Below are 14,978 nucleotides of genomic sequence, written 5' to 3'. Positions count from 1 at the left end.
CCAAGGAGGGGGATCCAGGGAGGGCTCCCTGGAGTTGGTGATCTTGATACTGCCTCGGAAGGCAGATGGAAGTGTTTCAGCAGAAATAGTTGTTTATCTGTGGCTGAGAAAGTGAGAATGGAAGTGGGCAGCTGCTAAGGAGACCTCAAAGGCCTCTGATCCATCTGAGGAGGTCCCTAGTGGGGTCTGTAGGCTAGTGGCGTGAGGCCAGCTGTGCTAAGGATTTAGCTCAGGACTGCCCCCTATGCAGTCCCTTTCCCCCCATCACCTCTTTAAGCCTTTTAGGAGCAGACGTGTTTGCAGTAGTTTATTCATATTTTGTCACAAACGGCCGGGGAGGGGGTGCCGGACTCCTCCAGGCAACATAGAAAATAGGTCCAAGAGACAGGGTGGCTGGGGTTGGGGCAAGGGGGGACAGGGAGGGGTCTGGAGAGAAAGCCTGGGGGAGGGGGGAGGGCAGACTAGGGGTGGGGCTGCCCCCCTGCTGAGCCTGCTCATTCCCGGTGTGGGTACCGCCCCACCTGCAGGGGGAGCCCCGGGGGGGGGGGGGGGTGGAGGGGGCGGCCCAGAACTTCCAGGGTCAAGCCCTGCCCCGTGGCAGGGCCTAAATGCCCTCTGAAGTGGACAAGGCCAGAGGTCCCGCCCCTTCCAGGACTGACTGCCATGCCCACAGGCTGGCAGAGGAGCTCCTGCCCCTATTTAGAGCTCTGCCCAGCCCTAGTCCAAGGGGAGGGGGCTCTGAAGGCGGGAAGTCCCCGCAGCAGCAGTTTGGGGGTGGGGGAGAGGAGGCTGGGGGCACCAGTGCCCCCTCCCTCCCCAGGGCTGAGGCCTCTGCGGCCCAGGGGCAGGGCTGGGGGTGCACAGGCGTCCGGTCCGTTCTGGGCTCGCTCCCTGGCCGGCTTCCCCCTTAGAAACTCACCAACGTATAAACCATACTGTGGGAAGACAAGGCAGTGAGCCAAGTCGCGAGCATGCCCGCTACTGGCCACCCACCCTGTCGCACCCTAGGTTGCCCTCAGTCATCAAGGGCAAAGGGCAGGAACTTGGGGCCCAGCCATTCCTGGGATTGGAGGGATAGTGCCTGGAGCATCCCTTCCCTGACTTCTGACCGCCATGGGCAGGACCTCACCTGTACAGGTAATAGAAGAAGGAGAGCAGGTAGAAGGCGAGTTTGCACCAGGACTCCTTCTGGCAGTAGTTGAGGATGTCAGCATTCATGATGGAGACCGCGTCATACATGACCTCAGAGCCATCCGCAGGACGGTGGAAGTACCTGGGGGGAGAGAGGGGCCTGAGTGCCCACCCCCAAGGCTCCCACCCACATCCTGCCCCGCTCTCCCATCTCACCCTCCCGAAGGCAGCTGCTACCCTCACCTCCAGAGGTGGTAGAAGAGGAGGGGGATGTTGAGGCCCAGGGTCACCCACTCTGCTGCACACAGAAACATCAGACAGAAGAGGCCGTGGATGGAGTATTCTGGGACCACCAGCTGGGGAGTGAGGGTGAGAGGTCAGCGGCCAGGTGCTAGGACAGATCCAAGCTTCAAGGGCACTTGGGAGGTGCCCACCCACCATCACCTCTGGGGACTGAAAGGGCTTCTAGCCTCCCACTCCCTCCCACGTGGCAGAGCAGATCAAACAGGCCGCAGAGGGGGAAGGCCCGGCTCTGGGTTACAGTAGCGCTGAGCTCGGCTAGGAGCCTCCTATCCCTAGCCCTGACACTGACCTTCCTCAGGAGGCAGCAGATGCGTTCGATGTTTTTTAAACGCTCGCGCTGTAGGGAGAGGAAAAGACCGCAATGGTGGAGGTGAAGGAGCGGGCACTGGGGGCGCCCCGCCCCCCCCCCACGCCCCCAACTCCCTGCACGTGGCCCACAGGGGGCGCCAGAGCAGGCTCTGCGGCGTTTCCGGCGGCGCGGCAGGAAAGCAGCCGCGCCGTCCCCATAGCGACCGTCACCATGGAGGGATCTTCACCCGCGTCTCCATGGCAACGGCCCAGAGCCTGGCAACGGCTGCCCCGCCAGGAGGAACCCGAGCCCTGAGCCCGAGCCAGGTGTTTGCTGGGGGCTGGGACAAGGCAAAGGAAGGGGCACGGCCACCGTCCCCTCTACTTCCGTCTTCCTGTCCCCCCGCCGTCCTCCACCCGCGACATATGGCAAGACAGACGGACGGACACACCTCGGCACAACACATGTATCACTTACTGCCCGCGCTGGGTTCCCCTGGTCGATGGGGTTCTTGAAGTCGGTCCGCAGCTCGTCAAAGGCTATGATCTGGGGGAGGGGCGTGTGCCCGTCAGGGTTGGGGCAGCAGCTTATGGCCCCCCACGCATTCTTCTGTGGCATAAGATTCACACATGGGGATCGGACCAGATGGGACGTGCTGCAAAGGTGGAGAAACTGAGGCCCAGAGAGGGGTGGAGCCTGGCCCAAGGTCACACAACAATTTGGAATGGAACTCTAGTGTGCTGATGCCCAGTTCAGGACATGTCCACTACACCTCCATCCAAAACATCCCAAGAGATACTGTCTTCTCCGCTGGGCCCCGTGCTGAACACTAGGGTCCCAGAAGCCTGGGACACAGCCCCTGCCCGGGAGGAACCCCAGACTTGGGAGAAAAACTGTGAACTACATCCAGGGTGATCAGGGCTGTGGAGTGCAGGAAGAACCTGGGGTGGGTGCCTGATCCAGCGTAGCGTGGGGATGGGGAGTTCAGGCTGGACTCTTGAGTAGGAGTTTGGTGAACAAATGCGGGAAAGGCAGTCTGAAGAGCAGGAACAGCAGGTACCAAGGCAGAGGGTTGAAAGAACAAGGAACATTCAGGAAGCTTGCAGGTTCTATATGGCTAAAGTGAAAGTGTGAGGGGAGAGGGAAGAAAGACGGGAATGGTGAAAGATGGGCTGGAGAGGTCAGCAGCGCCAGACGTAGGTGCCTTGTGAGGCCGGACCAGATGTTTGGACTACAACACAGAAGTAAAGGGGAGCCATCGAGGGGTATAAAGCAGCAAAGCAGGGTGGTTAGGTTGATGTTTTAGGATTGACCGAACAGGAAGTACAAACTGGCTAACGGTCCCAGCCAAGACATACATGATGCTTCCTCCATGCCAACAGGCTTTATGTTTGTTAACTCATTTGATGCTTACAACAACCTGATGACGTAGGTGCTGGTATTATCACTTCCATTTTGCAGATGAGGAAACTGAGATAGATTAAATGACTTGTCCAAGGCCACATAGCCAGTTAGTGGCAAGCCAGATTTCTAAAGCCGTTAGATTCCAGAGTTAAAATTTTAACCACTTTACTACACTCAGGCCAGACCAGTCAGGGGACTATTGGGAGTGTTGCGGCTGGGGCTTGCCGGGGGGAGGTGTGGTGATCTGAGTGAAGAGAGGGACAGTGGGGATGGATTCCAGAGCTATTTAGAAGCCAGAACCCAGAGGGCTTGAATGGCAGTGAAGTGGAGGCAAAGGGGCCCAAGGTGACTTTGGGTGTTGGGGAATCTGTTGGACGGCACTGTCCTCACTGGGATGGGAAACTCTTGGGGGGAGCAGGTGTTTGAGATGATGGGACAGACCTGGGGGGAGCTGGCACGGGAGAAAGGCTGGCAGAGGAGCCTTCTGGAGTCCCCTCCCCTGAGCATCAGCCCTAGGATGAAGCAGCGGGCCCACCACCCCCAAGCATCCCGGACCCCTTAAGGCTCGAAGGGAGAGAACACGGGCTTCCTGGAGGGAGCTGGGGCCATCTGGAGCAGCCTCACCAACTCCCCATTGACTCTGGGCAGCCGCCTGCCTGTGAGGCACAGCAACAGGGTCCAGCAGGGAGCGGAAGGGTGCCGTCTGTCTGCCCCAGAGCTGGCACCACCAGCAGGCGGCGAGTGTTGCACTTCCCACCCCCCAGGCTGCCTGGCGCTGACTCAGCCCCCTGGAACAAACAATCCCCCACGGTGACAGCAGACACGCGTCACTCCCCACCAGGGTTGCCTAGCGACCAGTGGGGCCTAGGCTCAGGGTCTGTGGTGGGATCTGGGGTCCTGCCCTGTAAGGTTCTATCTAATTCTTACCAATTTGGATTGAGGACCACACCTCCTCTCCCCACCTGCACACCCCTTGGCAAGCCTTGCTCTGGGCTTATATACACTCTGCTGTATATACAACAAGCCCACTTTACCGATGAGGAAACAGACTCAGGACAAGAGACTTGCTATGATCGCCCAGCTAAACGGCTGAGCGAACACAGTGCCTGACACGTAGTCGGTACTCAATGAGTATTTTTGGGGAGCACTTGGGCCCTCTCTCCCAGCCTGGGAGCCCCAGAAGGGCGAAGCCTGAGTCTTATTCATCCTTGTCACTCCCAAAGCCACCCAGAGCCCGGTTCTCAGGAGCATCGACAGGTGTGTTGGATGGAGGTCTGCTCTGAGCATCCCCTGAGGACAGGGACCCCCACAGACGCTGTTGGAGGCCTCTGGGTGGGGAGGAGCCCAAAAAGGGGCTTCTTGAATTCCAGGAGCCTTCCTCCCAGGAGCTGGTTAGCTCTGTGTGCCCAGCCCATGACTCTCAATTCCTTCCAGTCCTCAGGACTCCAGCCCTCCTGCCACCACCCCACAGGATTTTTCAAGGCCCTGGGATGAGCTAGAAGGCTCAGAGAGACCAAGATGGACCTAGGGGAGATGGAGGAAGGGAAAGAGAAACAGAGAAGGGGGCAGAGAAAAGAAAAAGCAACTGAGAGACCCAAAGAGAGAGAGGGCTGCAGATGGGGTGTGTGTGTCTGAAGGTGTCTATGGGGGCTCACTCCTCACACAGAAGGCGCGCAGTCAGAGTCCATGGAATCCTGATGTAAAAGAGACAGACAGCAAGGGGACAGCAGGGGAGGATGAAGGGAGAGACTGATCAAGGGCCAGGGAGGACCACGGAGCAGGCAGGCAGCAGGTCCCAGGAAAAGAAAGGAGTGATGAAGTGGGGAGACCAAGAAAGAAGCAGGTGAGGCAATGGGGAGGAAGAGGAAGGAAGCGGGTACAGAGAGACCGATGGGGGATAACGCAATGATCAGGGAGGTGTGTGCTGGACGTACAAGCAGAGGATGCTGAGCTGAGCGGGCCAGGGCCAAGATGCACAGGCCGTGTGGAGGGGATAGGGTGGTGGCTGAAACCTCAGGGTACATAGGAGAAGAGAGGGCAGTAAAGGGGGTGGGGGGCAAGGGTCCCAAAAAATAAGCTGGAGGCTGATTGATAGTTCTGTAGTGAGTAGAAGGGAGACAGGCAGGGGACCACTGAGAAGGCCCCAGACAGTGGGGGAGAGGGACCCTCTCTAAAGGGAGGCAATCAGGATAAGGGATGAGAAATGGACGTTTTGAAGAACCAGGTGTGAGGCAAGGCTGGAGAGAGAGACAGACCAAAGGAAACAGGAGACAAAGAGGAAAGTGGGGGCAGGAAGAAGAGGAAAGCTGGAAAGTGGGGAGGAAACCTAGTGGGGGGAAGACTGAACAGGAGGGGGTAGGGAAACCCAAGGTGAGCTGGTGATCGGGGTTAGGTCTCTGGGGCTGCTTAGAGCCAATCACTGCTGGGTCAGAGAGTGGGGGTGGGGGGCGGGAATGGAAAGGGTTAATGGGCTCTGCGATCTGTGGGTCCTGTAAACAGATGCAGTTGCCATAGCAACTGGCTCCTTCACTCTGGCTGGAAAAACCCACAAAGGGGGTGGGGAGAGTAGACAGACAAACTGCCCGACGGACAAACGGGGGCGACTAGATGGTGGGGGTTGGGGGGTGGGGAAATAGGAGGGAAAGGAACAAGAATCCCAGAATTCCGCCCCACACCCCAAGGCTGCCATGGGGCAGGGGAGGGGGGTCAGAGACCGACTGACATACCCACAGACAGTCGGGGGCGGCGGAGAAAGGGGGGGGCCCGGGAAGGAAGCCGATGATGGGGGGTGTTTATGGGGCGAACAGTAGCCGACTGATGGGGGATAGCGGAGAGGAGGCTCCAAGTTTCTCCGGGCCCTGAGACCATCCGTCCGTCCCCCTCCTGCTCCCAGCGCCCCCTGCCCCCACTCCGACCCCAGCCCCAGCCCCAGCCCCAGCCCGGCCTTACGTGCCAGATGACAAAGAAGATGAGAGAGGCGCACAGCACCAGGGTGAGCATGTAGCAGAACGCGGCGAAGGTGAACGCCATGGCCCCCGCGCCGGGCGGCGGCCCGGGGGGCGCCAGCGCGGGTCCCGGGCGCAAGGGGACGCCCCCCCCGGCCCGCGCTTAGGGCCGGCCGGGCATGGCCCGCAGGGCTCGGGCGCGGGCTCGGGGGACGCGGGCGGCGCGGCCGGGATCGGGGCCGCGGGGCCGTGGGGCGCGGGCCGGTGGGCTCTGGGGGCGCGTCCGCTGCCGGCTGCCCGGGCCCCAATCGCTCATCCTGCGATCCCTCGCCCGCGGCTCCCTCGCTCTCCAGCCCGCGAAGCCGGCGGGGCGGAGCCGGGGGCGGGGCCGGCGTGCGAGCAGCCTCGGGCGGGCGGGGCTGGGTCTCTGTGCGCCCCTCCGCCAGCGCGGCCCGGGCGCCACCCCCGCCCCAACCTCAGGGCCACGTAAGCATGGACGCACATCCCTGGCATAACCCCCCCCCCCCCACGTCACACAACGAGCCCACCACTGCCACACTCGGCCCACTCGGACGGGTGCCCGCACCTCTGCCCTCATTCGCCGGCCACGGAGGTCGGACCGAGGTCTTAAGTGCAAAGCACTTGTCACCGTCCGAGGGGTCAGACACCTGGCTTGAACCCAGAAAAGGCCGGGAGAGGGGGCTGAGCCAGGGGGCTGAAGGGGACGCGGGCCAGACACAGCGGGGCACAAGGTCTGCGGCCCAACTCCCCATCCCGGACCCGCCTGTGTGGGTGTTGGCGGCGGCGGTGGCGGCGGCGCCGGCGGCTCACCAGGTGCTCACTGACGGCCGCCAGCCGCCCTCCCGGCCGCCGGAACCGTGCTGGGCCCGTTGGGACAGACTATAGAAGCACAAGCAGGCAGCTCTCCTGGCTTCAGCAAATGGGTCAAGGCCTTTCAACAGCAACCCTAGGACACACAGCCCAAGCCAGGACCCCCTGTGCAGCCCACCAAGACCACGGCTCCAGTTCCTTCCCTGCCACCCAAAGGCAGCTCCCACCACAGACCACACTCAGCCACCACAACTTCCTTGCAAAAACCCTCGGCTCACCCGAAGGCCAGTGGAAATTTATTTATTTATTTTTTGTCCTTTCCGTCTTTCCCCAAGTGGCTTTTCCTTGCAAAATGCCTGACATGACACCAGAGGGGAACCTGGGAGTTGGGAGGGCACCCCAAGGGGCAGCCCAGGGACTTAAATACAAGCTGGAGGGGAGGGCACAGGTGGGACAGGCAAGAGACAGCACAAGGGACATGGCTTCTCAGGTAGAGATCAAAGGTTTGTTTTTCTGCAGGAAGAAGCTGTGTCAGAGGCAGGGGGCTAGCATCCTGGGTGGGAGGGAGTTAAGTGGAGAGGCCCCCCCCACCCTGGGTTGCACCCACATTCCCAGAGAAGTAGCGACAGGGGATGAGGATCCGCCCTCATAGGCTCCAAGGGACGGAAGGGGGAGAATAAGCCAGATGTGCTGCCTCAGGGAAAGGGAGGAGGTGCTGGCAGAGTGAGGGTTAAGGCTGGTGCCCAGCCTCTGGCACGGTGGGCCTTCCGCCTCCGCCTGCCTTGGGGACAAAGGGGCACGGTGGGCAGGCAGCACACGGGCCTGGCTCTGGCAGGGCAGGGAGTGGCAGGAGCAGGCTCCCTCTGGGCTCAAGACACAGGCCCAGCGCAGCTGCCCACCCACCTGCCCTAGATGTGCTCAGACCCCACCGCAGCTGGACGGCTCGAGCTGTGAGTGTGTGTGTCGGGGGGGAGGCAGGGAGGAGAGGAAAGTGGGCTGCTGGGGCCCTGTGGCCCCATGCCCGTCCTGAGGTCCAGCCCAGGGCCCTGCATTCCAGGGCCCTGGATCCCCTGGTCCCATTCCTGGCCCCAGGTGCTGACTACAGCCAGGGGCAGTAGAGGCCAGGGAGGCCCTCGGCTCCTGGGGAAGGGGGGTGGCGCAGGGGAGGGGAGGAAGAAGAGTAAGGAGAGAAACCCACTGCAGCATACACGGGGGGCAGGGGGAGGGAGACAGACAGAGGAGAGCCCTCATCCCAAAGGTGTGTGGTGGGGTATCTTTTAAAGTCACCCAGAGGCAGCAGCAGAGCAAGCCCGCACCCTCACCCCAGCCAAAGGTCCTGGGTGTCCTCTCTTGGGGGCCCTGACAGAACCGGGGCGCAGGGCGGCAGGCAGACAGGCCAGAGGGAGATGGGGAGCCCAGGACACCCCAAAGCCACAGATTCAAATGCCCCGGGAGAGGGAAGTACCTCCTGCCCCCTCCAGGGGCATCATCTGGAGAAGGTGCCACCTCCGGTCCCACCCCACGAGCCCCTCCTAGCAACAGCCGCCACCAGCCTGCTTCACAGGGGTGCTGTCAATCTTGAGGTTGGGCCGCTCACCCCCTGGCGCTGCCCCAGGCCCCATCCGCCTTTTGATCTCGGCAGCCATGGTCAGGAACGCCTGCTCGACATTGGTAGCGTTCTTGGCACTCGTCTCCAGGAAGGGGATGCCCAGAGAATCTGCAAACTCCTGATAAGGGGAGAGGAGAAAAGAGAAGGGGAGAGGAGGTGAGGGGCAGCAGGCCCCAGCCCACCCGGGCGGCCTGGCCCAGGCCTGCTCACCTTGGCTGTGGTGTTATCCACCACCTTCTTGGTGGTGAGGTCGCTCTTGTTGCCCACCAGGAGCTTATTGACATTCTCGCTGGCATAGCGGTCGATCTCCTGTAGCCACTGCTTCACGTTGGCATAGGATTCCTAGAGGAACCAGATCAAAAGTTACTTTGCTCCCACCTCCCGCCCCTACGCCAGGCCTGGAGAACAGGGGTTTTCAGGGGAAGATGGCTGTCCTGGGCTCCTGAGAAAGGCAGGCGCCCTGGGCTCAGGGACCCAGAGGAAGCTCCTCCAGGCTTAGCGCTCCTTCCTGCCCTCCTCTGTCTGAGACCCCAAGAGCCAGGCCCAGCAGAGCCCCGGCTGTCTACCAACAGCCCCGACACCTCAGCAGCTTAGACCAAGGGCCAGCCAGCTCTGCTTCCTGCAGCTGCTCCTGTTTACCCAAGACACAGAAAAGGCCTAACCACGTGGAGGGAGCAAATGGCATCAGGAGAGAGGCCAGAGGAAAGAGAGAAACAAAGGATAACAGGTTAGCAAGAATTACAAAGTCCCCACAGTGGCCTTAAAATCCCTTTAAGGTTTGAAACCTTGGAGCCCAGTGGTGGGTGGAGGATCCTCACAGAGGAGACCCTGGCCTACGGGGGAGACAGGTATCCTGGGAACAGGGCCTGACATTCGTCCTACTTCTGGCACTGACAGCCTCCGAGCTCGGCCTGGCTCTCCCGGCAGCCTGCTGTGCCCCACCCCCCGACGCCTGGCATGCCGACAAAGGACAGAACTTTTAGGAATATGCTTGAGCTAGAGCCGCTTTCCCTTCTTAGGAGCCAGAGGTCTGGTGATATCACACTGGGTTCAAACGTACACCTCCTGCCATGTCCCAGGCGGGGCCCTGTGCTGGGCACTGGGTTCAAATAATGGAATCATGCCCGGGCCCTGCCCTAAAGCACTCAGGGGACAATGGAGGACTAGACTAGGGCACATATAACGGCAAGACAGGGCGACCAAGCGCTGCAGGGATAGAAGGCAGGAGCAGGTGGAGCTCCAGGATCATCTCTGCCTGGGGAGATGACAGCCGACCTACACCTGCAGGGACGAACTACCCCCGTGTGGGTGCCAGTGGAGGGACGGGGCAAGGTGCGAGGGGAGAAGCAGACATATGCCGGGTCACGGGATGGGATGGGATGGGCGTGCTGTCTTTGGGGAGGGGGAAAAGCTAAAAGCAGCTGGGACACAGTCCCTGAGCAGGGAATGAAAGGAAGAGGAAGCAGGCCCAAGCAGGGAGGGTCTTAGCCTGGACAAATCTTAGACAACCAGGAGCCAGTAGAGGTTTTCTTAGGAAGGAAGCAGCAAGAGCACAGCTGCGTTCTGGGAAGACAGTCCTGGCAGGAGTGCAGAGGCCAGGTCAGACCGGCAAGGAGACGGAGACCAACTGGGAGATGGTTGGCATAATCCCGGGAAGAGAAGATGTGCCCTGAGCCAGGGAATGAGGCAGGCAAAAGCACAGGATTTAGAGTCAGACCACCCTGGGTTAAGCCCCACCTCTGCCACTTATTGTATGATCCTAGATATGTCACTTGGCTTCTCTGAACCTCAGTTTCCTCACTTCTATAAAACAGTACCTCCTGGTGGGGCTGTTGTGAGCATGGGATAATGAATGCAGGCTTGTCTCCTAACAAGTGCTTAATTAGCAAGAGCTGCCATTATCCTCATCACTGCTATTATTACAAGGGAACGGATCTGGGAGAGATGATGGGGGAGAACAGAGGGGCCCAAGGACTGACAGGATGGGGGAGGGAAGAGTTTTCTGGTCAGGCCAACAGGCACTTTGTTATAAAGATGAGGATGCAGAAGCCAGTTCAAGAAGAGATGGGGAGACCAGCACCAGACAAGCTGAGTTCTGCAGATGGTCTGGAGCTCTGCAGATGGCCTGAAGGCGGTCTAGAGGCAGGAAAGGATGTGCTGGGAAGCAAAGAACCCTGGGTTCAAAACACGGGCTTTGCCTTTCCTGACTGTGAAGCCATGCGCAGGTAACTCAACATACGTCTAAGTGTGTTTCCTCATCTGGAAAAGAGGGATGCCACCATTGAGTGCACTGGGTTCTACTGTGAACATGGGAATTAACACAGACATAAAGTGCCAGGAGAACGCAGGACTCAGGAGGCGATCCACAGCGACAGCTCTTTACTCGTAGAAATCACAAAACAAGAAGCCAAACCACAAGGTGGTCAGAACTGTGCAGGGAGAGTCAGGAGGCGGCCTGGGGCAATCAAGAGGCGCAGAATCTGGGGCTGTAGCGGGGCAGGATATGACGGACCAGTAAGAAGTCACTGAAAAGAGAATCTGCTGCAGCAGGAGATGGCAGAGCTTGAGACAGTAACTTTTTCAAAGAGAGGGAAGAGAACAGAGTTAAAAACCATGGGAGATCAATCATGGCAAAAACTGAAATGAAGTCACAAGTTTTGGCGGTTAGAGGTCCTTGGTGACCTCCGAGTGGAGCAAAGTTCACCCACAGCTTGTTGTCCAGGAGGCATCAAGAGTCCCTGGTGAGCTGAAGAGCCCAGCGGCCCCTCAGAGCAGGCACTCCTCCTGGCCTGGGGCTGATACAAGGATCTCCATGTCCCCAGGGCCTGACCCCCATGAAGCAACAAAGTTTAAAAAAAACAAAGCAGGTAGAATCAGTAGGCCTGGGCTTTCTGTCTCTGCCACTTAACTAGCTGCAGGGCCTAAGAAAGTCCTACCACCCCGACCCATTTCTTCATCTGTAAAATGGGAATATAACACACACCTCTTTGGAGTGTTACAAGCATCAAAGGGCTGTGACAGAACCTGTGAACTCTTAACGCGTGACAGGACTGTTTCCCGCTATTAACATCACCACTGATGCCAATGACACGAGACTAACGCTGCCACAGCAGACACAGGGCTCCCAGAACTCTGCTCACACTGGGCCCAGAGTGCAGGGCTCCCTCACTTCCTTGTGTAAGGCCCTCCAATCGCTTCTCCACAGTGTCTTTACCCAGGAGGCCACGGGCCCAGCACAGCAACCAATCAGCTGACTAACCCCCCCACAAAAGACAGGTGCCTGGAAGGTCTAGAATAAGGTGGCAAGTCTGACAGGGAGGTGAGGCCGGGTTCTGCCAAGGCCCTGCAGCGGGGCTTGGGGAGGATCCAGGTCTGCAGCTATTTCCCTCCTTGTGAAATGAGTCCGAGAACAGTCTCCTTTCCGGGCAGCATAAGAAAGAGAGAACGGGAACAGCAAAAAGCAGCAAAAGCCAAAGACCTGAGGCTGAGGAGGCAAAGTGGGGGATGGTGAGCCCAGGAGTACCTGGTCGGTGACGTCGTACACCACGATGATGCCGTGAGCCCCCCGGTAGTAGCTGGAAGTGATGGTCCGGAACCGTTCCTGACCAGCTGTGTCCCACTACAAGACAGCAGGAGAGAGGGGCAGGTCAGCCCTGGGCTCCATGCCCAGGGCCCCTCCCCTCCCAAGGGAGATGTCTCTGCACCAGAGATTCTGGGAGGAGCAACACTCACGATCTGAAGTTTGATGGTTTTGCCATCCAGCTCAATGGTTCGGATCTTGAAGTCCACCCCGATGGTGCTGATGTAGCTCTCTGTGTATGTGTCATCCTGAAAGATCAGGGACCAGTGAAATGGCCTGAGTGAACAGGTCTGAGGCCCATCTGGAAAACCTCCCTCCAGTGTCCTGTCCCAGCTGAGCTCCTAACTGCTGAGCCCCAGTTCTCAGCACCCCAACTTGCCAGCCCTATGCCCCTGTTCAGTCAGATATGTTGCTGGCAAGTCCTGCAACTTCATCCTTGGTCTCCCAGGTCTTGCAACCACTATTCTCTGGGTTGCCCCCCTCTCCCTCCGGCCACCAGCCAGGACCCCAGATGGATGGTAGGGGAAGCTTCTTACTTACAGCAAACCGCAGGAGCAGGCAGGACTTGCCCACGCCCGAGTCACCAATCAAAAGCAGCTTAAATAGGTAGTCACTGGAGAGAAAGGATGGGAAGGTGTGAAGGAAGGCAGGGAGCCCACCCGCCATTATCCTGGAGTCAAAACTATAGCATTCTCCCGCACTGTGAGGTGTGCCTTGGATTAGAGTATTAAAGCACTCACAAGATCCTCCCACAAGTCCTGGGATGGGGAGGGCTGACCACTCCTCATAACACAGCTGGCCCAAAGGGGTGCATCTGAATTCCCACTTTACAGAGAAGGAAACGGAGACACAGAGAGGGACGTGACTTGCCAAGGATCACATCAGTTAGGTGACAGAGCTGGGTATCCTACCCTGATTCCTGATAGACTCCGTGGTTTCGGGTCCAGTAGGGGCTATTTAGGGAAACCCTCCTACACTGCCCTGTGCCATACCTGACTTGGCAGGGGAGGCCCCAGAAGTGGAAGCCAGGGCCCAGCCTAGAACTTCACTGAATACCTATGTAAAGAGCCCGGTATGAAGCCTCCAGAAAGACATGGTCAACAAGCGGCAATGATAATAGCAGTTAAAACGTATCCACTTCCTACTTGTGCCTGGCCCTGTGCTAAGTACTTCAAATGCATCATCTCATTTAAGCCTCACAACAGTCCAATGAAGTGAGTGCCGGTTATTCCCAATTAATGAAGAAATAGAGGCCAGAGAAGAGAAGCCACTTGCTCTAAGTTACACAGCTGTTAACTTTAATACTGGAAACCAGGTTCAGACTCCAAAGTCTCTGTGAAAGCATGTTGGTTCCCTTCTCTGTTACTGCTTATAATCCAGCTCAGAGCTTCACCCTTCCCCAAGGAAATCTGAGGCCAGGATCTGGAGGAGAAAAAGGAAGTGGCCAAAGAGGAAGAAGATAACTGACACTAAGGGAAAACTGTCGATGAGAAGTCGGGGCAGAGATGTGGGCCACCTACCCGTAGGGGGAGTGACCAAGAAGTGAGGAAAGTTTGAGGAACAAAGAATCCCACTGGAAGGGAGAAAGCAAATGCCACATTCATCTAAACTTCTTCGGCAGGGTGACGGCGAAGGGAAGTGGGGTGACGGCGGCGCCAGGGGCTTGCGCAAAGGTGAGGAGAGGGCGGGAGGGGACCAGCCTCTGGGAGCGGCAGGGCATTCTGATCCAGGTAAAGGGCAAAGCGGCAGCCCCGGAGGGGAGAACCTGCGGAAAAGCTACCCAGCGGATTCCGGGAGGACTGGAGAGCAGAATATACGACCCGACCTAAAGGGCCCGAAACTGGACCGAGACCAGAAACTCTGAGGATGGGCTCCACAATGCCAGGACCGTCGTCAGCACCCAGACCGCTACTCTCAGGCAGCAGGTGGGGAAACTGAGGCCTGGAAAGACCGGGGCTGCGGGGTCACCTGACCGACAAGGCCTGCTAGTGCCGGTGCCTCGGGATCCAAGTGGTGCCCCTCAGGGTCGCAGTCTCCGGGCCCGGGTGCAAGAACTCGGGGCGTCGAGCCGGGGTTCTGGGGCCCCCGGGGGAGGGGCAGAACCCGGATGTGGGGGGGGGGAGGTCAGCGGAAGAGGGACCCGGATGTGGGGGCGCCGCGCAGTCCTGACCCGGGCCGGACAACCCCAGTAAGCGTACAGCCCCGTACTCGGGATCGAGGCTGCGCCGGACGGCGCGGGCGGGGCGCACTCACTATTCGGGGTTCATGGCGGCAGCGGCGGCCCGCTCGGTCGCTCCCAGTCGGCTCTGCTCCGCCTCCCGTTTCAAGATGGTGGCCGCTCCGCCCCAGAGACCCCGCCCGCGACGCGCAGGCGCAAACACTCGGGACTGGGACCTCGCCGTGTGGCTCCTCGGAACTTGTAGTCTCCTTACATTGTGCAACTCACCCCGCCCCCCGCTGCGCAGGCGTAATCCTAGCCCACGCCCCACCATCGCCGCGCGTTGCCTTCTGGAGCTTGTAGTTCCCTCCCTAGAAGTACCTGGGCTTGAGGACCGCGCTCGGGAGCCTGATAGCGTCCCGGCGTTAGATCCTCAATTTAGTGCTGGCGTTGACACGTTTCACGTCTGTCTGACAGAGGCATTCATCCTTACACTCCCCGCAGCGTTAGTAAAAGTTCATTTATCCAGGGTTCTTCGTGTGCTGGCGCTCCTAACTCCCAGCAGAAACCCCAGGAAGGTGTCACCCACATTTTATAGATGAAGAAATCGAGACTCGGTAACTCGCTCGAGGTCAAACAGCTTGGTAAAAGGGCAAAGCTCGATCAAAGCCCGTGGTCTCCAGAATCTCAGAGATGAAGGTTGTTAGAAAAAAATCCTGAATCTGTGG

General features: G+C 59.1%; 2 protein-coding genes across 3 annotated transcripts; both read right to left on the bottom strand.

The window, feature by feature from the left end:
* Positions 1-292: 292 nt before the first annotated feature.
* On the bottom strand, positions 293-6,444 carry CNIH2 (cornichon family AMPA receptor auxiliary protein 2). Its single transcript, XM_032641647.1, has 6 exons — positions 6,077-6,444; positions 2,201-2,269; positions 1,724-1,771; positions 1,375-1,487; positions 1,130-1,273; positions 293-935 (listed from the first exon to the last, which is right to left on the bottom strand). The coding sequence occupies exons 1-6, from the start codon at positions 6,155-6,157 to the stop codon at positions 908-910; spliced, it is 483 nt and encodes a 160-aa protein (XP_032497538.1). The 5' UTR covers positions 6,158-6,444; the 3' UTR covers positions 293-907.
* Positions 6,445-7,156: 712 nt separating this feature from the next.
* Positions 7,157-14,494, bottom strand: RAB1B (RAB1B, member RAS oncogene family). Of its 2 annotated transcripts, XM_032639725.1 has the most exons (6): positions 14,346-14,494; positions 12,633-12,705; positions 12,245-12,340; positions 12,036-12,131; positions 8,723-8,854; positions 7,157-8,630 (listed from the first exon to the last, which is right to left on the bottom strand). In XM_032639725.1, exons 1-6 carry the CDS (start codon positions 14,357-14,359, stop codon positions 8,436-8,438), a joined length of 606 nt encoding a protein of 201 aa, XP_032495616.1. In that variant the 5' UTR covers positions 14,360-14,494; the 3' UTR covers positions 7,157-8,435. The 2 variants fall into 2 exon arrangements, with proteins under 2 accessions (XP_032495616.1, XP_032495615.1); XM_032639724.1 differs by lacking the exon at positions 14,346-14,494 and having other exon boundaries at positions 12,633-13,335.
* Positions 14,495-14,978: the final 484 nt, after the last annotated feature.

Source organism: Phocoena sinus, chromosome 8 (assembly GCF_008692025.1).
Source record: "Phocoena sinus isolate mPhoSin1 chromosome 8, mPhoSin1.pri, whole genome shotgun sequence".
NCBI lineage: Eukaryota > Metazoa > Chordata > Mammalia > Artiodactyla > Phocoenidae > Phocoena > Phocoena sinus.
This window is presented reverse-complemented; position numbering and strand designations above follow the sequence as displayed.

Coding starts and splice junctions, on each gene's coding strand:
- CNIH2 (XM_032641647.1), bottom strand. CDS start 6,157: ATGGCGTTCACCTTCGCCGCGTTCTGCTACATGCTCACCCTGGTGCTG. Junction 2,270..6,076: donor TCTTCTTTGTCATCTGGCAC/GTAAGGCCGGGC, acceptor CCCCTCCCCCAG/ATCATAGCCTTTGACGAGCT. Junction 936..1,129: donor TTCTTCTATTACCTGTACAG/GTGAGGTCCTGC, acceptor GTCTTCCCACAG/TATGGTTTATACGTTGGTGA.
- RAB1B (XM_032639724.1), bottom strand. CDS start 12,758: ATGGCGGGTGGGCTCCCTGCCTTCCTTCACACCTTCCCATCCTTTCTC. Junction 12,341..12,632: donor GCCTGCTCCTGCGGTTTGCT/GTAAGTAAGAAG, acceptor CTGATCTTTCAG/GATGACACATACACAGAGAG. Junction 8,631..8,722: donor TGGATAACACCACAGCCAAG/GTGAGCAGGCCT, acceptor TCCCCTTATCAG/GAGTTTGCAGATTCTCTGGG.